The following is a 26025-nucleotide window of genomic DNA, read 5'->3' on the forward strand; positions in this document are numbered from 1 at the left end:
CAAAGGAAAAAATTCCTTCTTAATGAAGCATTCCCAGTTGTACGAAGCAGCTAGAGCTACGAAAATTTGGAGACAAATGTAACAGCCCACGATGTACAAAAAAGTCTCTTGGTGCCATATGCTAAACCCAACAGGAAGTCCCGTAGGGGCCGGGCATCACATTTTGAGCTAAAAAACTCCTCTTTAACGAAGCATTCCCGCTTGTACGTTTCACCTAGCGCTATGATAATTTGGAGGCATACATAAGAGCCCACGATGTACAAAAAAAGTCTCTTAGAACCATATGCTAAACCAAACAGGAAGTCCGGCATTTTGATGTACGCCTTTTTTAGGGGTCACATTTTAACGAACTCCTACGAAATTTATCCGACTGTCTTCCAACTTGGTGTGTTTCATCTTAAGATGTTTAAGATGCAAAGTTATCGAAAGTGTTTTTTATTTTGTCGCAAGCTGTTGCCATAGCGATGCATTATTTGCCAAGTAAAATGCTGCTTTTTTTTTTTTTTGGTCTAAACGAGCGAAAACTCATGAAACTTTACACACACATCAGACTTGTCATAAACATGAATATTTTAGAGATTTCTTGTGCAATTTGCAATAAATGGCTCAATAGCGCCCTATAGACATTTTTATGAAGCTTTTGGAAATGTATGATTCAGCTAGATTTGTAAAAATTGGGATACCTATCAGCCTAAGACTGACAAAAAAGTTTCTAAAGCCATATGCTAAACCAAACAGGAAGTCTGCCATTTTGATTTACTTTGCTATTTGTAGCCATTTTTGGGGGCCTTTTATAGGCCTCATATTTTCTGCAAAACTTATCAGATTGTCTTCATCTTTGGCGTGTTTCATCTGAAGATATTTAAGATGAAAAGTTATTGAAATTGTTTGTCACGCCTTTGCTCTAGCGATGCATTGTTTGCAAAGAAAAATGCTTTTTTTTTGAAAGTCTAAACATGAGCGAAAACTCAAAACTTTGCACACAGATCAGACCTCTCAAGAACATGAATATTTTAGAGATTTGTTGTGCAATTTGTAATAAATGGCTCAATAGCGCCCTCTAGACATTTTTTATGAAGTATTTCCGATTATATGATTCAGCTAGATGTGTGAATATTTGGAGGCACACCAATCAGTCTAATACCTACAAAAATTATTCTATAGCCATGTGCCAAACCATTTTGATTTTATTTTGTTAATTGTGCATGATTTTTGGTCTTTCCATGAAACTTTGCAAGCACAAAGCATGGCAAAAACATTTACAATTTAGACGGTTTCCTATGATACAGTACCCCAACATGTCAGTACCCCGACGTGCAAGTACCCCAACGTGGCCCAGGTTGCGAGGGCCCTTTATAGCTGCTCGCAGCTCTAGTTATTCATCTTTTTATTTGTTATTATTCTTTTCCGCAAACAATCACATTTTTGAGACACTAAACGTGAACGAAAACTCACCAAACTTTACACGCACATCAGGCCTGGCGAAAAATTTGATATTTTAAAGTCGCCATACATGATAACAGAAAAATGGCTCCTTAGCGCCCCCTACATAGGTTAAACGGATCCCTGTCCCGCTACGATTGTCCGACGGCTATGAAAATTGTGTGGCACCTGTAGCACATCCCAATGAACAAAAACCTCTTTGAAGTGTGTACCCTAAAATAGACAGAAAGTGAGGTATGAGTATTTAAATGTCCAATTTTTGCCAATTTTTGCACATTTACAGGGGTCATACTTTTGCCCGCTTCTCCTACACGGTTAATCCGATTGACTTCAAACTTGGGATGTACCATCTCAACACCTGGGACAACATCATTGTGAAAAATGAAAAGTTTTTGACATACTATATGACGGCGGCGGCGCATCAAATTTAGAGTTTAAAAATTCTTACTTCACGAGGCATTGCCGGTTGTACGTTTAATCTAGAGCTACGAAAATTGGTACACATATGTAACAGACTATGACCTACAAAAAACTCTTTTTGAACCATATGCTAAACCTAACAGGAAGTCCACCATTTTGATTTATTTTGGAACGTGTTGCCATTTTTTTGGCCATTTCATTGGGGTCTTATTTTAACGAACTCCTCCTACAGTGTTTATCCGATCATCTTCAAACTTGGTGTGATTCATCTTAAGATGTTGAAGATGAAAAGTTATTGAAAGCTTTGTATTTCGTCGCACGCTGTTGTCATGGCATGCACTGTTTGCAAAGGAAAAAAAATATCCTTAAAGAAGCATTGCCAGTTGTACGAAGCAGCTAGAGCTACGAAAATTTGTAGACATATGTAACAGCCCAAGATGTACAAAAAAGTCTCTTGGTGCCCTGTGCTAAACCCAACAGGAAGTCCCCCAGGGGCCGGGCATCACATTTTGAGCTAAAAATAACTCCTCTTTAACAAAGCATACCCGGCTATACGTTTCACCTAGAGTTACCAAAATTTGTAGAGGTATATAACAGCCCTCGAGGTACAAAAAACTCTTTTTGAACCATATGCTAAACCTAACAGGACGTCCGCCATTTTGATTTACTTTGGAATGTGTTGCCATTTTTTTTGGCCATTTCATAGGGGTCATATTTTAACAAACTCCTCCTACAGAGTTTATCCGATCATCTTCAAACTTGGTGTGATTCATCTTAAGATGTTGAAAATGAAAAGTTATTGAAAGTTTTTTATTTCGTCACACGCTGTTATCATGGCATGCACTTTTTGCAAAGGAAAAAAATCCTTCTTAATGAAGCATTCCCAGTTGTACGAAGCAGCTAGAGCGACGAAAAATTGTAGACATATGTTACAGCCCAGGATGTACAAAAATGTCTCTTGGTGCCATGTGCTAAACGCAACAGGAAGTCCCCCAGGGGCCGGGCATCACATTTTGAGCTAAAAAACTCCTCTTTAACGAAGCATTCCCGGTTGTACGTTTCACCTAGCGCTATGATAATTTGCAGGCATACATAAGAGCCCACGATGTACAAAAAAGTCTCTTGGAACCATGTGCTAAACCAAACAGGAAGTCCGCCATTTTGATTTATGATGGGATTTGTTGCCATTTTTTGTGGCCTTTTTCAGGGGTCATATTTTAACGAACCCCTCCTACAAAATTTATCCGACTGTCTTCAAACTTGGTATGTTTCATCTTAAGATGTTTAAGATGCAAAGTAATCGAAAGTTTTTTATTTTGTCACACACTGTTGCCATAGCAATGCATGGGAATTGCACACCATATTTTGCGTTTTGATTAAACAGACAAAGCATTCCCGGTTGTACGTTTCACCTAAAGCTATGATAATTTGCAGGCAAACATAAGAGCTCAGGATGTACAAAAAAAGTCTCTTGGAACCATATGCGAAACCAATCAGGAAGTCCACCATTTTGATTTACGTTGGGATTTGTAGCCATTTTTTGTGGCCTTTTTTAGGGGTCATATTTTAACAAACTCCTACAAAATTTATCCGACTGTCTTTAAACTTGGTGTGCTTCATCTTAAGATGTTTAAGATGCAAAGTTATCGAAAGTTATTTATTTTGTCACACGCCGTTGTCATGGCGATGCATTGTTTGCCAAGTAAAATGCTACTTTTTTTTTGGGGTCTAAACATGTGCAAAAACTCATGAAACTTTACACACACATCAGGCTTGTCATCAGCATGAATATTTTAGAGATTTCTTATTCAATTTGCAATAAATGGTTCAATAGCGCCCTCTAGACATTTTTATGAAGCTTTTGCAAATGTTTTGTGTTTTATGATTCAGCTAGATTTGTAAAAATTGGGATACCTATCAGCCTAAGACTTACAAAAAGGTTTCTAAAGCCATATGCTGAATCAAAAAGGAAGTCTGCCATTTTGATTTACTTTGGTATTTGTAGCCATTTTTTGGGGCCTTTTATAGGGGTCATATTTTCAACAGAACTTATCAGATCGTCTTCATTCTTTGGTGTGTTTCATCTTAAGATATTTAAGATGAAAAGTTATTGAATTTTTTTATTTTGTCACACGCCTTTGCTGTAGCCATGCATTGTTTGTGAAGAAAAATGCTTTTTTGAGAGTCTAAATATGGGTGAAAACTCACAAAACTTTGCACACACACCAGACCTGTCTGGAACATTAATATTTTATTTAGAGATTTGTTGTGCAATTTGTAATAAATGGCTCAATAGCGCCCTCTAGACATTTTTATGAAGTCTTTCCGATTATATGATTTCAGCTAGATGTGTGAATATTGGCAGGCATGCCGAATATATTCAAAAAGTATTCTATATAGCCATGTGCCAATCCATTTTGATTTTATTTTGTTAATTGTGCATCGTTTTTGGCCTTTCCATGAAACTTTAAAAACACAAAGCATGGCAAAAACGTTTACAATTTAGATGGTTTCCTATTTGACAGTACCCCAACATGCCAGTACCCCGACGTGCAAATACCCCAACGTGGCCCGGGTTGCGAGGGCCCTTTATAGCTGCTCGCAGCTCTAGTTCTTTGTTATTATTCTTTTCCGCAAACAACCACATTTTTGAGGCACTAAACATGAACGAAAACTCACCAAACTTTACACGCAGATCGGGTCTGGCGAAAAATTTGATATTTTAAAGTCGCCATACATGATAACAGAAAAATGGCTCTGTAGCGCCACCTACATAGGTTTAACGGATCCCTGTCCCGCTACGATTGTCCTATGGCTACGAAAATTGTGTGGCACCTGTAGCACATCCAGATGAACAAAAACCTCTTTGATATGTGTACCCTAAAATAGACAGGAAGTGAGGTATGAGTATTTGAATGTCCAATTTTGGCCCATTTTTGCACATTTACAGGGGTCATACTTTTGCCCGCTTCTCCTACACGGTTAACCCGATTGACTTCAAACTTGGGCTGTACCATCTCAACACCTGGGACAACATCATGGTAAAAAATCTAAAGTTTTTGACATACTATATGACGGTGGCGGGGCATCAAATTTACAGTTTCAAAATTCTTACTTAACGAAGCATTGCCGGTGGTACGTTTAATCTAGAGCTACGAAAATTGGTACACATATGTAACAGACTATGATCTACAAAAAAGCCTGTTGGTGCCATATGCTAAACCTAACAGGAAGTCCGCCAGAGGCGAGGCATCAAATTTTGTGTTTCAAAATTCTAACTTAATGAAGCATTCCCGGCTGTACATTTCACCTAGAGTTACCAATATTTGAAGACATATGTAACAGCCCTCAAGGTACAAAAAACTCTTTTTGAACCATATGCTAAACCGAACAGGAAGTCCGCCATTTTGATTTACTTTGGAACGTGTTGCCATTTTTTGGGCCATTTCATAGGGGTCTTATTTTAACGAACTCCTCCTACAGAGTTTATCCGATCATCTCCAAACTTGGTGTGATTCATCTTAAGATGTTGAAGATGAAAAGTTATTGAAAGCTTTTTATTTTGTCGCACGCTGTTGCCGTGGCATGCACAGTTTGCAAAGGAAAAAATTCCTTCTTAATGAAGCATTCCCAGTTGTACGAAGCAGCTAGAGCTACGAAAATTTGGAGACAAATGTAACAGCCCACGATGTACAAAAAAGTCTCTTGGTGCCATGTGCTAAACCCAACAGGAAGTCCCGTAGGGGCCGGGCATCACATTTTGAGCTAAAAAACTCCTCTTTAACGAAGCATTCCTGGTTGTACGTTTCACCTAGCGCTATGATAATTTAGAGGCATACATAAGAGCCCACGATGTACAAAAAAGTCTCTTGGAACCATGTGCTAAACCAAACAGGAAGTCCGCCATTTTGATTTATGATGGGATTTGTAGCCTTTTTTTGTGGCCTTTTTTAGGGGTCATATTTTAACTCCTCCTACAAAATTCATCCGACCGTGTTCAAACTTGGTGTGTTTCATCTTAAGATGTTTAAGATGCAAATTTATCGAAAGTTTTTTATTTTGTCGCACGCTGCTGCTATAGCGATGCATTGGTTGCCAAGTAAAGTGCTGCTTTGTTTTTTTTTATCTATACATGTGTGAAAACTCGTGAAACTTTGCACACACATCAGACTTGTCATTAACATGAATTTTTAGAGATTTCTTGTGCAATTTGCAATAAATCGCACCCTCTATACATTTTTTATGGAGCATTTCCGATTGGATGATTCAAGCGCGAAATAACTAAAGATGACTTGACTTGACCTAGATTTGTGAAAACTCAGAGGCATACCTATTATATTATTATTATTTTTTGTACCTTACAAGATTATCTCTTGTGCCACATTAAACCCCTTTGCAGGCCTGAGCCAAACCACGGTCCATACATTTGATACCACTGCTTTATTTCAATGGTCAAGTACTTCATAACCACACCTACTTATGCTTGTCCTTGCATATATAGTAGACAACAAAGAGCTCTTTCAACAAAAGACATTTCCATCTACAAAGTCATACAAGGTAAGCACTCTATAAATTCTGCAATCACTACACTTCTATTCCTAAATTATCACTTCAAATACCAACAATGGTTAATACAGCTACAAATTTCTTGTATGTTTATGAAGTATGATACTGTATTTATTTCTACTCCTTTGCTTTTCTACAGAACATGAACAAATCACCAAGCAAATTCTCTTTTGATAAAGACCCTCTAATCATCTCCATACGCAAAGATTGCCAACTTTTTTCCGTAAGTATACAATACATAAACTAAACAGGACAACTTTCTCAATCATATACAGTATGCCATACATATATGTATTAAGTTCTCATTTATTAACAGGTTTGTTAAAGGCACCTTTAGTGTGTTTTTCTGTTTGTAATGTTTCTCCACGAGCACGTCTAGCCATTGATATCATGTAGAACACATATGCTAACCTTTTAGAGACAATTGAAGCTTACTTGCACAGTAGCCACTATCTTAACCACTTAATTCACATGTCTACTTGACAACTTATTACATGTAGTGAAATGGTACTTTGTGCGTCTTATGCTTTTTTCTGAACACTGCTTTTCAACTCTTTCCTTAAAACCAATACATGCGGTACTGTTATACTGTATAAATATATATGTCCGTGTGTATATATTTGTATATTCTTTCAAATAAACTCGTTTTGACACACACAGCCATTGAGTAACATGCAACACGACCACAACGTTTTGCACCAACACGTTACCTCTGCTATTTAGAATCATGGAATCTAACATGACTGATTTTCATTGAATGCTTTGTCATTACAGTATGCATGCATTGATCATGCTTTCAGTCGCAACGACTTATACCAGCGCAGCCTTGATCTTCATTCCCAAATGAACCAACTAGTCCATGTGACTCGAGTCAATCGAGCACTTGAAAAACAGATAGACTTCAAAACCAAGCTTGTGAAAGAACTCCAGACTGCATTGGATATAAAAGATGCATGTGATGCATTTGTCCGTGATGGTAAGCTATATGACATGGAAGACACACAAACACTAACACAGCAAGCATCCCCATCCTACACATTGTGTATAATGAATGACATGTTTGACAATGGACATTTTTACATTTTTTTGTTAATGCACGTTCCTTTTTTTCTGTTAGGAATATCTTGAAGGTAACATTGGACTGTTAACTAAAACACTGACTGATTATTGAGCCTCAATTTCTCAATGTATATAATGTGAATACATACTACACTTGATTACTTTCAAATGTGACTGATATCATGTAGCTATGCTGTGATCTTGCCCTCTTTCATCCACTGATAGACACTTCAAAGTTCTTTTTTTTCTGTATCTTCTCAAAATAACTGACATATTCATGGAAAAGATTGTATTTAAATTCTATCATTATTAATTACTATTATTATGTTTATGTCTTTGCCCCTGATTATGATGTTTCTATACCATAGATTTTTTTTTTTTAAATTTTTGGACATACTGTGACATGACCTTTACAATACTAATTTTTACTAAGAAAAAATCAATCACACACCATAATATTTTATACTTATCCTGCATGTATCTGGACACACCATGCCAAATTTTACACTTACATAACCATTTATGTACCTGTCGTATCCTTACTTTTATTCATCATTTCATCACACAATCCTAAAACATTGCTTTTTGACCCAGAGGATTCAACTATACCATTTTTGCGTGTCTTATTACTTACTAGCTATATTATTTATTAACGGGCAAAAACTATGAATATAAGATCACCGTCAAATATTACGTCTGTAATATCCATATACAGTGCATTACATAATATGCATTTGTATTAAGACACTACCATGCTAAAAATATGCACACGACTGTTCTGTAAACTACACCTAAGACAACCAAACCACAGATCTAACATGATTCTTCATTCTTTTTTGTTCTACAGATGTATCAAATGCTGCCACACAGACAGAAGAAGCCACTGAGGACATGCACGAAGACGATGATCACAATATAACAGGACAGGTTAACCCCCCTGAACTTTTAGCCCGCAGGTCAAAGCGTCCTAGGACTAATTCATCCATGGAGGTACATTATCCTAAGACAGACTATGTGCTAACCCAAACTCTTTGACCCCAAGGGATTCATCTGTCCCAGAAAACTTTTACACTAAAGAGTTTATCTGTCCTAGGGCGCTGTTAACCCCAGGTTAAAGTGTTATTTAATCTGTCCTGTTACAACAGCTATACATAAACAGCTGCATTCCTCTCCTGTTCCATCTCTCGCACTTCTTTCATCTCTTTTTCTCCTCTACTTATACCTATGCTTGCTCATGTGCTTTTTTCCCCTTTAGATGATGTCATTGGTTAGCCTGCTTCAAAGCTACATTTTTTCTTGAATAACTGTCACACATTTACTGTTTGCTGGACCCTACAAAACTGTCACAATACTTCACTATGTCATGAATACATATGTGTTGCACAGCGACACCACATTAAGAGTCATCAAAAAGCTTTTTATTTGATCACACACCATCTCTGTGCCATGCAATGTTTTCAAATAAACAGATGCTGGTTTTGAATATCAAACGAGCGACTTTTCATGAAACTTTGCACACACATCAGAAAGTCCACACTTTTGAATTTATTTTGGGAATTGTGCATCATTTTTGGCCTTTTACTGCACCTTTTTACACACAAGGCACGGCAAATGCATTTCTATTTTCCATGGTCCTTGTCTATTTAACAGTACCCCAACGTGCAAGTCCCCCGACTTGCATATACCCCAACGTGGCCCGGGTTGCGAGGGCCCTTTATAGCTGCTCGCAGCTCTAGTTATTTTTTTATTTTTTTATTTTTTTGAAACACTTTATTTGTAATTTTCCATTATCACATAAAACAATCTTATCCACCAAGTAACAAATATGAACAACCCCAACAAAAACAGATCAGGTTCCATATTGGACTTACATAATAGAAAAGACCCCCCCGCCCCCCCCCCCCACACACACACACACACACAAATAATTACACTTCATAGCTGTTATAGACGTAATACAAAGACAGATGATGCAATTCAAGATTTATAGTTCCAGACCAGGTAAATTATTCACATATGTTATTAAAGAGTCCCAGGTTTTGTGGAATTTGTTGATGGATCCGTTGAGGGTACATCTAATCTTTTCCATTTTAAGATTCTGCATAACGTCCCTTATCCAGTGGTGATTCGAGGGAGGATTGGCATCCTTCCATTTGAATAAAATCAAACGTCTGGCTAATAGAGAACAAAAGGCAGTGACCCTCTGTAAGTAAACAGGGGGATCAGATCCCGTTGTGTCAGAAATAAAACCAAAAACAGCAACCAATGGAGATGGTGAAATATGACAAGCATAAGCTTTAGAGAGTACTTCAAAAAAGAAAGACCAAAATGGAACAAGCTTTGGGCATGACCAGAACATATGATACGAAGTAGCAATAAATCGTTTACATCTTTCACATAAAGGATTTATATTTGGGAATATTCTAGCCAGCCGAGCCCTCGAGAAATGTAATCTATGCAGCACTTTAAATTGTATCAAGGCATGTCTAGAGCATACAGAAGAGGAGTGGACTCTCTTAACTCATTCACTGCCATTGACGGAAAAAGACGTCAAATGATGCATTTTTTTTTGCTGGTCTGGCAGTGAATGTGTTAAGTGCCTTACCCCATTCCTCATCGGACATCTGAGCACCTAAATCAGCTTCCCATTGTTCTCGAATATGCGAAATGGATTGATCACAACATTCCATAATTTGAGAATAAATAAATGATATTCTACCTTTAGTCCGACTATTAACAACTAATAGAGAATCCAAACAGGACGAGGGAGGGAGATCAGGAAAATTAGCAATCTTATTGCGGGCGAAGTCTCTAATCTGCAAATAACGAAAAAATTGATTATTGGTCAGGCCAAATTTTTGCGATAGCTGCTGAAAGCTGTCAAACGTACCACCAATATATAGATCCTTAATACAATGAATACCCTTGCTATACCAGGTTTTGAAACCCTTGTCCAAAAAAGATGGCTGAAAAAGATGGTTGTGTATAAGTGGGGAATAAATAGAGACACTCTGAATACCCAAATATTTTTTGAACTGGGTCAAAATACGTAACGATTGTGTTACAATTACATTATCTTTAATACTGCTAACCAGTGAAGGCAATGAGGCACATAGTAAAGCAGGGAGTGAATATCGGCCACAAGTGGACTTTTCAATCTGGAGCCACGCAGGAATTTTATTGTCCCAAACTTTTAACCATAGGGATATGGCATTAAAGTTTGCAGCCCAATAATATGTACGCAAATTTGGAAGAGAAAGCCCCCCTACATCTTTAGGTCTTTCCATAAATTCCTTTCGTATGCGAACTGGTTTATTGTCCCATATAAAAGAGGAAATAATTTGATTCAGGCTCTTGAAAAAAGATTGTGGTATGAATACAGGCAGTGCCTGAAACAAGTACAAAAACTTCGGGACAATATTCATCTTTACAGAATTTGCTCTGCCAATCAGGGAGAGCGGCAATATAGACCATCTTTTAATATCCTGTTTGCACTGCTCAAGCAAAGGGATGAAATTTGTTTTAAATAGATTATAATGAGATTTGGTGACTTTTACACCCAAGTATGTAAAGGATGAGGAAGACAACTTAAATGGGAGATTAGGATATTCTCCAGCATTACCACTAATAGGGAAGTACTCGCTCTTATTCAAATTTAGTCTATACCCAGATATATTTCCAAATTTTTGCAAGATCTTGAGAATTTCAGGGATAGATGACACAGGATCAGCGTAGAGAGATACTGTATGAGTCAGACCCTCACGTGATATACCTTGTATAATATTACTGCTCAGAAGAGCTATAGCAAGTGGCTCTATAGCTAGAACAAAAAGCAATGGACTCACTGGATCCCCTTGTTTTGTCCCTCTGTACAGAGGAAAATATTCAGAAGATATACCATTGGTATAAACTGAGGCAGTAGGATCTGTGTAAATAAGATTAATATATTGAATGAAATTAGGACCAAAACCAAATCTACCAAGTGTATAAAAAAGATACTTCCATTCGACCCGATCGAATGCCTTTTCTGCATCGAGAGATATAACTGCTTCTGAAACTGAAGTATCAGAGTCAGTATAGATAATATTGAATAATCGTCTCAAATTAAAATAAGATTGTCTGCCCTGAATAAATCCAGATTGATCCTCTGAGATCATGTGAGGAAGAATCGTCTCAAGCCTGAGTGCTATAATCTTTGATAGCACTTTACCATCACAATTAGTCAAATTAATAGGTCTGTATAAGGAGCATTCACGAGGATCTTTACCTTTCTTCAATAGCAGTGTAATAGCTGCCTGACGAAAAGTAGGTGGAAGAATATTATTTTCCCATGCTTCTTCATAAACCAATAGAAGAGGTGGGGCCAGTTTATCCTTAAATTTCTTGTAGAAATCTGTCGAAAACCCATCTGGGCCAGGACATTTCCCACTTTGAAGGGACATTATAGCGGTATTAACCTCCGCCAGCGTCAAATTTTCCTCAAGTCTCTTTTTAGAATCTGAGTCAATTTTTGGAATATTCAGATTGGAAAAAAAAAAGATCAAACTGCTAGTAATCCGATACAGACTCTGAAGTATATAATTTTGAGTAAAACATTTTAAAGCAATTACTGATATCCTGATGGTCTTCTGTTAAGGAGCCATCAGATAGTATAATTTGTGAAATATTACGAGAAGCAGCTTTTTGGCGAAGGTAACTGGCCAATAACTTGGACGTTTTATCCCCTTCTTCATAAAGACTGCAACGGGATTTAAGTATAAGTCTCTCCGCTTGAGCTGTGGTTAAGAGATCAATTTCAGTTTGCATGCCAACTCGTTTCTTAATCAAATCTGGGGTCGGAGAACTAGCTATAAGTCCGTCCAATGCTTTAATTTCAGTAGACAGTTTTTCAAATTGATCATATTTCGTTTTCCTTTTATAAGCAGACCAAGAAATAATCTGCCCCCTGAGATAAGCTTTAAGCGTCTCCCAAAGAGTTGAGGCTGAGATATCATCAGTTTTGTTCACCTGTAAAAAAAAATCTATCTGTTCTGTAACAAACTGTACAAAGTCTGAATCTGCCAAGAGGAGTGTATCAAGCTGCCAAGTCCGTTTTGTCCGCTGGATCGGAAGAGTAATTGTAATACTCATTGGGGCATGATTTTTTTATGAATAAGTATAGCTACACCTCTACCTTTACAATTAAATTGGGAGTGAAACATTTGCCCTACCCATTCTTTGTAAATTTTTGACTGGTCTCGATTTAAAAGATGAGTTTCCTGTAGAAAGGCGATGCCAACCTTGAGATATTGCAAATGTGAGAGAACTCTTTTCCTTTTGATTGCCCCATTCAGGCCCTTAACATTCCAGCTTACAATTTTCACAACATCATTACCTGGGAATACGTGTGCGCTACCCTGTGCCATTGGAACCATTCAATTCAAGAGTATCAGTATCTGCCTCCAAAAGATGATAAACAAACCAGTAAAGTGCACAAAATATACATAAAACAAAACTACACACACATTACCATCCAAAACATACAAACAAGGCTCAAACCGGCCTACCCCCCCATACAACTTTAAACTGCTGCAAACTTGCATTTGCATGCTAACCGCAGAAATAATATTTGTCAACCATTGATGGACCCCACCAAAAACAATAATAGATAAATAAAAGAGAGAGAGAGAGAGAGAGAGAGAGAGAAACGTTAACTCTGTCAAAACTAAATATTATCTACAAGTTATGGAAAGTCAGCATAACAAGAAAGGCGGTACTCCTGAAGAAACTAAAAAAATATATATATATAATATCAACAATAAAATTAGATATTTAGGGATCATATAATTGTAGCTGCACATATGGTGTACTCACAAATCGACATAAATTAAAAAATAAAAATAAAAAAAAATAAAAATCCCTGCCACACCCACAATGTAAAATGTAAAAAGAAAATATATATTTCAACAAATAAAATAAAAATTATGAAATTAGTACGTGAAACTTCAAACGATAATGCCGTCCTTTCAATCAGTTATTCGTGTTTCAACACAGTCAGTAGCTTTACCTCAATCACCATCAGCAGCTTGTGAAGTGGAGCTCAGTCACGTTTTCATTGACGTAAGTCAGCGCCGCCACATGATCGGTGAACCTCATTCGTCTTCCGTTGTGTGTAAATTGCAGAGTTGCTGGGAAGTAGAGGGCAAACTGGATCTTTGCGGCATGGAGCTTCCTTTTAGATTCGGAGAAGGTTGCACGCCGTTTGTAGTCAGGAAAAATATGAATTCTTGATCCGTTGTAGAAGAGAGGGCCCGCTTGTCTGGCGAGGCAAAGGATCAACTCTTTACTTTGAAAATGATGAAGTCGAACGATGAACGGCAGTGGTCTGCTATCGCCATCCTTCGGTTTGGGTGCCAGGCTTCTGTGGGCGCGATCCACCGAAGGTGGTTTCTCGAAGTTATCTTCCCCAAGCACATCACTGATAAGCTTGGAAATAAATTCCGATGGTCGCTGGCCCTCCACATTTTCCGGTATTCCCACAATGCGTATGTTTTGCCGCCTGGTGTAATTTTCCAGGAACGCCATCTTCTCCTTCAGCGCATAATTTTCTTTCGCCAGTAAAGCATGAGAAGTTTCCACGTTGCCAAGCCTCATGTCGAACTCCTTCATACCGTCCTCCACATCCGTAATTCGCTGGCCATAGACATTCAAAATCGAATGCAAAGAGGCAATCGAGGCCCGGTTCTCCTCCCGAAACGAATCGATAGATGATTGCACGGCAGAAACTGCGTTAGCTAGTGCTTCCATATTGTTAGCATTTGTATTAGCTTCCTTGCTAACGCTACCTAGGGAGTCCGAGTTGTGTCTCCCACTCTGCTGTTTAGACGATTTAGGGGGCATTTGTCCACTCGTGAGGCAATTAGTTCACAAAAACTGTCTTTCCAAAAAAAGTTCCATCAATTACAAGGTCCAAAATGTATTAATCCAAAAATTTTCTGCGGGAGCCGTAGGAAACACGTCTACTCACGAGCCATGCTCACGCGCCTCCCTCCTGTTTTTGTTTTTTTAACAAGCACTCGGTCCTTTCCTGTTTGAATTTTTGTCTGTATTTCTGCTGACTTTTATTTACTTAATAGAAGTTTTGTTATGTTACGGGATGAATCAGCTCCTAACTGCTTTCTTGCTTAGCGGAAGAAGGAGGGAAAACAAGTTTTAGCGCTCATGGTGATGTTGGATGACGGCATAAAATAGAAGAAAAAAAAAAAAGAGGCTAACCTGCTACTTACGTTTTCATTATGGTAAGTTACAAAATACTGTACTGTATTTAAGTCAGTAAATCCTATAGTTTTGTCCTCTTTTGATCGTGCTACTATCATTACAATCTTAAACAATGCATGCCATCATGAGTGGCGTTGTATAAGAAGTAGAAAAGAAAATGTTAGACCATCCATTTTTCTTTAGTAATTAGTGCCTGGTACCACTAAAGGTATATCGTGAATAATAGAAAACATTGAATACTTAAGAGCACTGTGTTTGGCATTCCAATGCCATAGTTATTGACGTAAGAATTGAATTCATTTTGGTTACAAGACAACCATACACCATGACTAGCAGCTGTTGAAATAAACATGTTTGCCCAAAATAATTGTTTTACTAATGTGAGAAAAATGGTTGATCTTGTCATTTTTCCATAACAACAGATAGACAATTAAAAATCTGAGCGCGAACCTTGGGTTTTGTTTTTATTACCAGGCAACAAAGATGACAAAGGACACAGAATGCACCTGATGACACCACAACAGAAGTGTCAAAAACACCACGAGAAGCAGAAGATGAAGAAGTGGAGTGGAAAAAATATTGATATCGCGCTATTGGCCCATGCAATATGCATATAACAGACATGCAATAAGTTTCATATGGAATTTTATGCTTTTATCTGAATTTGACCAGTCAGCCACTTGCTAAAATGTGCACCACCATCCACTAGTTGAACATTATTGAAGTCATTACAATTAAATAACTCTCAATACATTTTACTGCATGAGAAATATAATTTGTTCATTAGATAATAAAATCATCATCAGTCATTTCTTTAGATCCATATTAAATATTGCAATATCTATTGCTATATTCAGCAAAATCGCGTATTGCATGATTTTCCAATTTTGTGCAGCCCTAATTCCTGACGTGTTTGAGCCAGCTGATGAGACCAATTTGACTTAGTCATTAAAATGTCTGTAGGAAGAGTCAGAACGTGAAGCTTGAGCTTGACAGCAGAGAAATCAAGAGCTCCTGAAGAATGACAACATTAACATTGGACTATCATAATTTGAAGTTCGAATAGTTGTAATGGCCTGTTTTGCAGCATACCAAATCAAACATTTTTAAAATATTTTTTTCTCCTGTAAGTTGTCGACACCTTTACTGAACTTATTTAAATGTGTCTTTGCAAACAGTATCATTGACAATTAGAAAAATAAAAAGTGTCACACACACTGTATTCGGAACAACCTGTAAACAATAACCAAAATACTATTGCAGGTACAGTGCCAATGCAGTACATGACACATTTATGGTTTCAAGATTAAAGCGCGGAACTGCACACGCTGCACATTTGCCCATCATTGACCATGAAGACCTCAGAGTACTGTACTCACGATGATGTATTGAGACTTGTAGAGATAGGCCGATATTTGACATATTGGTACATATCGGTATCGGTCTGTTTTATTAATCTGACGGCCGATATGAGCGATCCATTTAAAACTCCGTCTTTTCGCTTCGAATGCAGCCCCGAGAGCGTCTCTGTCTGTTATGGAGTCCAACTCCAGCAACGTAACGCCCATAGCAGCATTTGATTGGTTAGCCGTGCAAGAGCCAGAACCAATCAGTAGTGTATGCCGTGTATCACAGTAGCCGGTCACACACGCACCCACGGACACAACGCGAGACACATGCTTCGAAGGTAAGTTAAAAGAGAAGAGACTCCGCCGAACTTTTCACCATGATAAGCTAAACACATTGAATTATGTTGTGTATTAAATGCACTTTATGAATGGAGCTGCATTGCCTTGCATTGAATCCCCGCTAGCTAACAGTGGTGTGTTCAGCTTAGCATGTAGGCTAACACCCAGTAGCTAATTCGCTACTCGGGGAGGGAATCACACACATGTTCACTTAATTAAGTAAATAATGTTTGTTAGAAAGGTTCCAAATATTAACCGTTGTCATTATTATATTGTCTAGTTCAGGGATGGGCAATCTCGGTCCTCGAGGGCCGGTGTCCCTGCAGGTTTCTGAGGTTTCCGTTTTCCAACACAAGCTGATTCCAATCAACGAGATCGTTATCCCTCTTATGCAGAGCTTGCTGATGAGCTGATCATATATCAGCTGTGTTGGAAAACGGAAGCCTCAAAAACCTGCAGGGACACCGGCCCTCGAGGACCGAGATTGCCCATCCCTGGTCTAGTTCCATGTTAAGAGTAGAGTAATGTCATTATATTTACCTCTCGTGACGCACACATTGCATTCTGGGTCACGTCCACTACTTGTTGCATAGCGGTTATTATGCAGTCAGATGCCACAGTGACACTAAATAGCGTTTAGTTACTTTATATTGTGTTTATTTGTCGCACTGGTTTGCCATTGTGTGCCTTAAGCTTCGACGTCGATTTGATTGACAGCTCGTTGTGCACCTCGTTAAAGTCCGCTCCGTAACAAATTAAGTGTCTCAAACACACGGCTGCAATTAATGTTCAGTGATGTAATTTTGTTACGTGCATCATACTTTGAATAATGAGCTCATGTTTGGTGTGTTGTATAACTTTCTCGTGTGTTAGTAACTATTCATTGTGGACAGCTAAGATAGTGCTTGTTAATGTGAATTAGCAATGTTGCAGCCCAGTTATTATTTAGACAAGTACATCTGTGCCATTAAGTGATACAGTACAGTACAGTAGTGAGAGAAAAGTGTGCCCATATACACACACGTGTCTATAAGTGTAAAACACATTAAACAGCAGAAACTGGCAGCGGTCCACCGCAACAATGTCTGTTTAACCAAGTTATTCTTACTATTATTATAACCAAGTTATTTTACTCTACCTTTTTCTGCGTTGATTGGGGCATCCTAAGTGGCAGTAAACTACATGATGAAGTGTCTTTTGACAGTTCTCTTGTAGAGAGGAGTAGCATGATATTGCTGTTCTCGATTTAAGATCCTCAGCTTATCAAAACTGTCTATATGGTAACAATAACAATAATCATAATAAGGTCTACAAGAACTGTATGGTGTTCAGGGATGAATAGTTTTTCTCATGGAATTTTTTTTTTTTTTTTTTGCTGTAGTAATAAGTAATGCCACAGCTGATGCACATTTTGAATGACAGGGTTCCTCCTATTACTTCAAAATATAAAAATATAACATTTATAGAATAAAACTACAAGTATCCCAAATGCTATAAAAGGTCATGTCACATTGGCCCCCACATTTAACTCCCCCCGTCACCAACGTCTTATTGCAGATAGAAGGATGTAAAATGAAAAGTGCAGTGTGAGAATCCATTGTAAAGAACGGTTAGGGTTTGCATTATTCCAAAATTTGGTGCCAACATTTTAACTTTTACTGCAAATGAATATCGGCTTCAAATATCGGTTATCTGCCTCCTTGACTACCGATAATCGGAATCGGTATCGGCCCTGAAAAAAGCATATCGGTCTATCTCTAATTGAGAGTGCAAGACCTAAGAGGTTCCACAGATGAAAATATATTACACATTGTATTTGTAATTGACACTTAATGATGCATTATCGATCAACAAACAGCAAACTGTACATTTTGTTTTTAAATCAAATGAATTGTCCTCAGTTACAGTGCATCTTTGCAGTTTTTATTTCAAGTTTTACACACAGTAGGCATGGTAGACTGCTATTGTGGAGCCATCCATCGCCGTCCCATCCATCTCAGCTGTACTCTCTATCCTTAGACATCTTATTGATGACTGTGACCCGGATATAGAAACGATGCGCAATCTGGATTGGTTTACCTGGTAAATTGGAAACAAACAAAAGCTCAAGGTTATTAATTGTAAAACGTGAAACAATCATATCCATCCATCTTCATGTAGTTATGGGAAAACAATGTGACCATCCATGTTTCTACAGTTTCTTGTTCATGTTAAATGTCTAGTACAACTAAGGGTAACCACTTCATAACCTCTGCAGCTATAATGTGATGCTCTTTTGAGGGAGAACAGTCAGAAGACCTTTGCAATAATCAAGTCTACTGGAAATAAAAGCATGAGTCAGGTTCTTCTGGTATGGAGCATGCAACCCTTCTGTCAAAGTCTTTTAGGTGGTAAAAGGCTGCTTCATTGATTTGTTTGAGATGGCATTTATGTGCAGAAGTATACAGACAACAAAATTAACTCGTGAATTGAATTCAAGAGCTGATATCTCGTAATTTTCCACGATTTTCTAATCAATATCACTAACGTACTGAAGAATCAGTAACTATGGCATTGTGTTAACAGTGCTTTTGGACATTCCATGTTTTTTTCTGTCTGTTAGTTACACGATATACATTTGGTGGCACTAGGCACTAAAAATGCATAAGAAAATAAAGGGGGTGGTGATTTTTTTTTCTTCATCATAACTATGCACATCCATTGCCAATGTCGTGTATGTAACTATTACATACAATTTTGATTGTCTTGGAAGCCTGTGTGTGATAGTGGCCAAGTTAAAAGATGCTACTTTTATGCTACTTACCGTAATGAAAATGTTGAAAGTAGTCTTCGATTCGGAAGTTAGCGTCCCCTCAACGGTCATCCAACGGTCCCATGAGGGCTAAAACTCGTCTTCCGCTAAGCAGGAAAGCAGTTGGGAGCTGCTTCACCCCGTAATATAACAAAACTTTTGTTAAGTAAATAAAAGTCAGCAGAAATGCAGATAAAATACAAACAGGAAAGCACCGAGTGCTAGTAAACAAAACAAAAAAACCAAAAAAATCGAAGATGCGCCCATGATGCAACGCGGCGTGACGACACGTTGTCAAAGTTCTGCCTGATTGGATATTAAACAGCCAATCAGGATTTGCTCTCCTGTCCGACTCCTGATTGGTTAAGAATTGTGGCACAAATATTACGCCTCGACCCTTGCATCGCAAGCGTATATCAAAGTTTCGTACATGTTGAGGAGAGACGTAAGCGTGCGCAAGGACTGTTTTGTACGCACGAAACACATTTTGTACGTACGAAACACATTTTTGGTACGTATGAAACACATTTTGTACGTACGAAACACATTTTTGGTACGTACGAAACATATTTTTGGTACGTACGAAACACATTTTGTACGTACGAAACACATTTTGTACGTACGAAACACATTTTGTTACGCACGGAATTGTGGCACAAATCTAACGCCATACAGCTTCACAGCTGCCTTAGAGTTCTCGGTAATTAATTCAAATGAGTTTGATTGAGCCCAGCCGATGTAAAAACAACACCCCCAAATTTGACCAATCAGCCATGGCCATTGCAGCCCGCCCCCTCAAAGTTCCTGCCTGGCTCAGCAAGACCCTGCTGCTGAGATAGTACTTGGATGCCCTTGAATTTAATTACCCTGGTATTTGTTGTTGGTGGAAATACGCGCAAACTGAATTTTACCAAGGAAACTGAAAAGTTCTCCAAAAGTTCCGGCAGTGGAAAAACGCCTATTGTCATCATATTCAGTCGACAGCAAGTGGCAAAATGGCCACCCCCTGAGGTGGCTAAAAACGGCTGGATTTTAATGCTGAACTCATATTCCATATTCATATTAATCAGAGTACCTTAGACCAGTGGGGCTGCACAGAACATATTATTGTCCCCACACACAAAAAAAGGGGGGTGGACTTCCCCTTTTAAAACAAGCACAAATTCTTCCAATGATTATTAGCTTCAGTCATTCATTTAAACACAAATTGACATTCTGAACACAGCTGCTGTTAACTAAAATATTGTAACCTTAGTATTTTATTACATCATGTTTTGGTATGAAATCACACGCAAGTCATTCTGTTTGAATGAATGGACACGATTTGATCCAAGTCAGATTTGTCGTGCAAACTGCTTCTATTTAATAATAATTGCAACTCGAAATCAAACTTTTATTTCAAGATCAGATTTTTTTCTTTTTACGTGCTGTGTACTTTGTACCTTTTTGTTGGTCTGTTTCGAAATGAAGCATCGCTGTGTGTTCTCTTTGCCTCAGGCATGTGTCTGTTCCCCTGCACTTGCTGTGGAATTGCTGCCCCAAGTTACGTGAGCTGAGCGGAAGTCTGGGAAATCTGAGTCAACTCGTCATAGATGATCCCCAAATTCAAATGAATCGGTCGCGCTCTGCTGTCATTATCTGCAGTCTGGAACACGGTACGATTGCCCTCTTTCTGCAGCTTTAAATTGCAATTAACACATCGATCTTACTTTATTTTTTTTTACTTTTATTTTTTTTTACTTTTATTTTTTTTTCCCATATGCAACTGCAAGCCAATTGTGGTCACGCTGTGTTTCTAGACCTAGAAGATGAAGATTCTAATGATTGGATGGACAGTGGCTATGTAGAGAGCAGCCACGTGGAAGAGGAAAACTGGGAGACGGATTTCTGAGTGTCTAACTCAGTTAGACAGTAAGACAATTAAAAAAAAAAAAAATCTACAGAACATTGTTTGTGTAACTAGATTTGATTTTATTCAACAGTGTAAGGTACACGTCATCCAGCACAATTTAAGGAAACAAAAATGATCTGAAGGGAAACGGGAAGCACAGTTTAAACAGTGCGGTTACATCACTACAGAAAAATACAAGTAGCACTTCTATAGACAACAGCTTCACAGAAGAGAGGAAGCAACCATGTTTGGAACAACATGTTAAGTTACCCACGTGACTTCACCTGCGGCACACAGGTAAAACAAGGTTACATGATAACCCGACTCAACAGATATTCTTTGACAACACCTAAAATCATATTCAACACGTTTCGTAAACGGTACAACATAGCAAAAATGGCACACTATCAATAATGACTAATACATCAAACACAGTGATATCTTGGCATGTTCAACATGATATTTAAATCATGAACGCAAAAAAATATTGATTCTAATATATATTATTTTTGTGCAGACTTCTTTGAAGTGGTCGGAACAAAAAGCTACACAATAATAAATCTGACAGAACATTTGTACAAATCAAGAATACTGTAAACACCACACTTGGATATAACTTCTATTAGTCTGGTGGCTTAGTGGAAGGATTGTGCAGTTGCGGATAAAAGCGCTTAAGGTCTGTTAATTTATGTATTTATTTTAAAAAATTTTGCCTCGGAGCGCTTGCCAAAAATCTATTTTAAATATCAGTTTGCAAAACCAAAGCAGCAGCTAACTCTTTTACATACATGATGTGATCCTTCTCAAGGAGTTATGAACAGTTTTTCTTTTATATTCGGGGTGTCAAAATATTATGGGTGTGCTAAAAAAAAAATCAATCCGGGGGAAAACACGCAAACTCCACCCAGGAAGGCCGGAGCCTAGACTCGATCTTGCGTCCTCAGTACTGGGAGGCGGTCGTGCTAACTGAATGCAGTATGTATGCACTGGCTGCCTCCAAATTTACCAGTAATAAATTAAATAATAATGCATATATTTGTGGAGACTGGGGTCAATTTGTATTTTATAATTTTAAAAAATGTGCAAAATTTCACAAGTTACTTCATGTTAAAGATTAGGTAGCTCTTAAAATGAAAAGAAAAATGCACTGAGCTGTCACCGTTTTACCAATACGATTATGCCATCTAGACCAACGCATATCAATATCACACTAATTTTTTTTTATACTACAGTACATCTTTTTAATCTTAACTAAATTTTCTGAATTATGAAATTACTTTTCAATGACTAAAAGATGCACTCATATTTCTATTAGTTTAATATTTTTCGCACTTTTCTGTTAACAAAAGTATGAATACTTAAAAAATATTTTATTGTAGTAGACTTAAAAGATATAAAATTTTCGATTATTTGTGAGTTAACTATTGAAGTCATGTGATTTAACCGACACACCTATTTTATATCTATTTTTATTTACTTATTTTTTTTGTAAACAAATTGCTGTGATTTCTCCCTTTCGCAGTTCCAGGCACAGCACCAGAATTTTTTTTTCTCTCTCTCTCCCTACCTCCTGGGACTTGGGGGTGGGGGAATGACTGCCAAAATAACCAGTATTCATCACTTCGCTTGCTTTTTAAAGCAGTTCTTGTTTTGTTTTTTTTCCAAGTAAAAGTATAATATCTCTCATTTTTAAAGTAAGGCTTATTTTATGAGAACAATTTAATGCTTACATCTTAAAGAAAAATGGAGCTCGTAATTAATAACAACACTTTATTTAAAATCTGCCTATATTGTGAAGTACTTTATGGAGGGTGAACCAGGTGTCTTGATACTCCATTTTACACATAACTTTTGTGGTTTAATAATCAGTGGACAAAACAAACAAACATATCACCCATGTTATTTTTATGAGTATGACTCAAGAATTTGAAATAAAAACCAACTTTTGTGTTCTATATATTCTGATATCTGAGTTGGGCTCCATACAAATGTTTGCGCTTTTATCGGCAAGTGGACAATTCACCAAAAATGTGTGCAATACCTCTGGATCCTGGATATGGGAATGGTGATTCCTTGGAATGGAATGCCACCATTTTTTCACTAGTTAAATTGGGATTTGTACTATGCATAGGTTTGATAAGATACCTGGCAACTAGTGGCAATAGGAGAAAGTTCATGCATAATCAACTGCAACTAAAATCGCATTTTAGATACTTGACAGTTGACATAAATTATGATTCCCGGGTTGCCAATTGACTTTGATACCTTCTTTGTAGAGAGGAGCCTTTATTTTAAGATGTAATATAAAAAAACAACAACTTCCTAATAGAAAAGCTTACCACTTATTACTATTGCTACTATTGTTAATGTGGTTCAGGGTATTCAATTTAATCCGTTGCTGTAAACATGAATTACGTGCATGGGCTGTGAAAGTCAAGTGTTTCAGATGTAGCCTTCTGTATGTCCCAATTATATAAGCCAGTCTATATTATTGCCTTGCAGCCTAGAGGTACTGCTGTAAAACAAAATGCATTCAGATTTGAAACGAGTATGCTTTAATCAGCATTATTGGCCTCTTTGTAGGTTTAAAGAGTTAATGAAGATAAAACATGTCAGACGGAGAGTACAGTTATGAATACTGTAACTGGCAACTTGGTGGCTGTTAACTCTTACTGCCACACGTTATATAAAAAAATAACTTTCACGTCATTCTTGCAAATGTTCTACTTCATCAGATTTTGTCATGTTTCATTGTAATTTCATACACCGGGAGCCAATTGAAAAGAGATACAATGCTGCCATCTGCTGGCCATAGTTAGTGGCAGTTTTTGATTCCACAACCCATTGACCACGCAGCGCTGCACTTAACCCCGGGTTTTCACCGGATGCGGTTGCGGTGCGGTGCGTCTTGACTGCGTGCTCCGGACGGGTAAATTTTTTTGTCAATCCACACCGGCTCCGCACAGCTGCGGTCCGGCAGCTCCGTCGCCGCCCACTTCCCAACGTGTCTCGCGGGACCGCGCGCGCGCGATCATGTGGCATTTAACAACGACAAACATACAGAAAGTCTGCTCAACAGAGAAGCAGAAAGAGAGGTGGACTTCTTTTGATTTAACCTTTTCTTCTTCTTCTGCTATGAGATTCCATGCAGCATCCTTTTTTTGGTTGTCCTTGTAAAGTATATTAATAACGAGAGTCGGGTCAGTGCGGGTCCACTCTTTATTTCTGTCTTCCGCGTCCGGCTGCCGCTCAGTACGGCAAGCGAGACGGGCACAACAAGCAATCGCGAACATCAAACTCACAATACATTACAGTCCTTATAAAAAGGATGTGCCGTGTCATATATTATTTTGTGGTTTTCCACCTCCAATATAAACCTCTCCTCGTCCATGTTCGCTGGTGTCTAAACCGTGAATGAGCACATGGCCCGGCGACGCCCACGTCACGTTTTGCTGAAAAACTTGCGAAATAGGAGCTGGCGAGTGTTTTATTCTGAAAGGTAACCGGAAATTTATTTTGAAACTGCCTCGGTCTTCCTGTCCCGCTCGATGTGTTTTGTGCTAGCTTGCCATTTGCCGGAGGCCTACCGCTGCGGCGTCCGGCAAAAATAGAAAATAGGTCTATCCTTGCGGAAGGCTTGCGGCACGCCGCAGGCCTTCCGCAGTCGACACGCAACGCACCCGCAAGCGGTGTAAACTGCACCATTCGAATGAATGGAATCTAATTGCTTGCGTCGCCGGACCGCACCGCAACCGCATCCGGTGAAAACCCGGGGTAAGACGTTGCACTGCTCATTGATTAAACAAAAAAACAAACAAAAAAAAACACATAGTTGACGTCATTTAACGTTTATGGCGGCATACACCGTGATTTTACTAATCGTGATTAAATGTTTTTGAGTTAAGTACTAAAATAGTCCAAAGTAACATTGTTTGTTGCCGTTTTGAAATTAAGTCCTTCAAAGTGCTTGTTTTAGCAACTGACACACTCAGTGACTCGCATTATCTGCCTCTTCACAGATTCATGTTGGCATGTGCCCTACAATGCATCTCAAAAATGCCCAAAGTCGAGTCTTTTCAGCCAGGTTGCATCTGTTTTGGGTTTTTCTGTTTCTTGCAGCCAAATATATCCAGTGCTACAGGCAGGGCAAATACTCAGTACAGTACAAATATAAGTACAGTTAGAAGTGGATACACAAGCACCAAGTTCAAGTCTTGCACCTGATCTTAGTAGTGAAATATTCTGTCCTCTTTCAGAGTGTTTCGAACAACAACCTCTCAGCAGGTTCAAGGTAAAAATATTAAACGGAACATTAAAGGGAAGCAAAAAAAACAAAACAAAACAAAAAAACAAAAACAAAAAACGACATAGTTAAAAGGAATATATTAAAAATGCATGTCATGACCGCTTTGAAGTTTTGTTTTATTTTTTCCCCAGTTCACATTCTTCCAAGGAGTTTGGTCCAAAAATGAGATTGCTGTGGAAATGTGTGGATGGTAACAACATAGGCAGCCCTTAATAATAATAAAAAGAAGTAAAAAAAGAACGTGTTACATGCATGAACGTGAACATGAACCACTTGACTGCTCATTAAAGTGGTGTTGGAAAACAAGTGTTCAGTTGTAAGTAGGAACACATGGAGGCGCTATTGTGACGTCTGCCACCAAATATAAGACTGTGCTGATCATTAATATGTGATATGTAACAAAAAGAAATGGTCACAACACTGCTTCCTTTTTTTTTTGGTTGGGGGCGGGCAGGCATAATCTAGTTTAACGCTTGATCACCACTTGCTCGTACGCTCCAGCACCAACCCTGCAATGTTATGAGACAAAATACAACATAAGACAAAGAAAAATCTTCTTACATACTGTACGTGCATGATTTGCGCTACCCATTCATTAAAAGCC

The 26025-nt window shown here is 38.2% G+C and overlaps 2 protein-coding genes and 2 long non-coding RNA genes across 8 annotated transcripts in view; 2 read left to right on the forward strand and 2 right to left on the reverse strand.

Annotated features, from left to right (window-relative positions):
* henmt1 (HEN methyltransferase 1) overlaps positions 1–23063 on the forward strand; it is a 55854-nt gene extending 32791 nt beyond the window's left edge. The window contains exons 8-10 of one of the 5 annotated variants that reach the window (XM_077534712.1): positions 20722–20879; positions 21024–21135; positions 21207–23061. In XM_077534712.1, coding sequence (XP_077390838.1) covers positions 20722–20879; positions 21024–21115 — 250 coding nt within the window. In that variant the 3' untranslated portion in view covers positions 21116–21135; positions 21207–23061. Of the gene's footprint in view, positions 1–20721; positions 20880–20996 lie in introns of all 5 variants that reach the window. The other 4 variants (XR_013285424.1, XR_013285425.1, XM_077534710.1 and 1 more) reach the window with 4 other exon arrangements.
* Positions 6479–9244, forward strand: LOC144027309 (uncharacterized). The gene is made up of 3 exons (XR_013285431.1): positions 6479–6652; positions 7204–7405; positions 8336–9244. It is a non-coding gene; the product is annotated as an uncharacterized LOC144027309 (long non-coding RNA).
* Positions 18335–19604, reverse strand: LOC144027304 (uncharacterized). Its single transcript, XR_013285426.1, has 2 exons — positions 19237–19604; positions 18335–18512 (listed from the first exon to the last, which is right to left on the reverse strand). It is a non-coding gene; the product is annotated as an uncharacterized LOC144027304 (long non-coding RNA).
* Positions 23064–24007: 944 nt separating the features above from the next.
* LOC144027302 (EEIG family member 2-like) overlaps positions 24008–26025 on the reverse strand; it is a 124536-nt gene continuing 122518 nt past the window's right edge. Inside the window, exon 11 of the mRNA XM_077534709.1 lies at positions 24008–25930. Within this exon, the coding sequence (XP_077390835.1) occupies positions 25888–25930 (43 nt within the window). The 3' untranslated portion in view covers positions 24008–25887. The remainder of the gene's footprint in view (positions 25931–26025) is intronic.

The sequence above is a fragment of the Festucalex cinctus genome, chromosome 10 (assembly GCF_051991245.1).
Source record: "Festucalex cinctus isolate MCC-2025b chromosome 10, RoL_Fcin_1.0, whole genome shotgun sequence".
Lineage (NCBI taxonomy): Eukaryota > Metazoa > Chordata > Actinopteri > Syngnathiformes > Syngnathidae > Festucalex > Festucalex cinctus.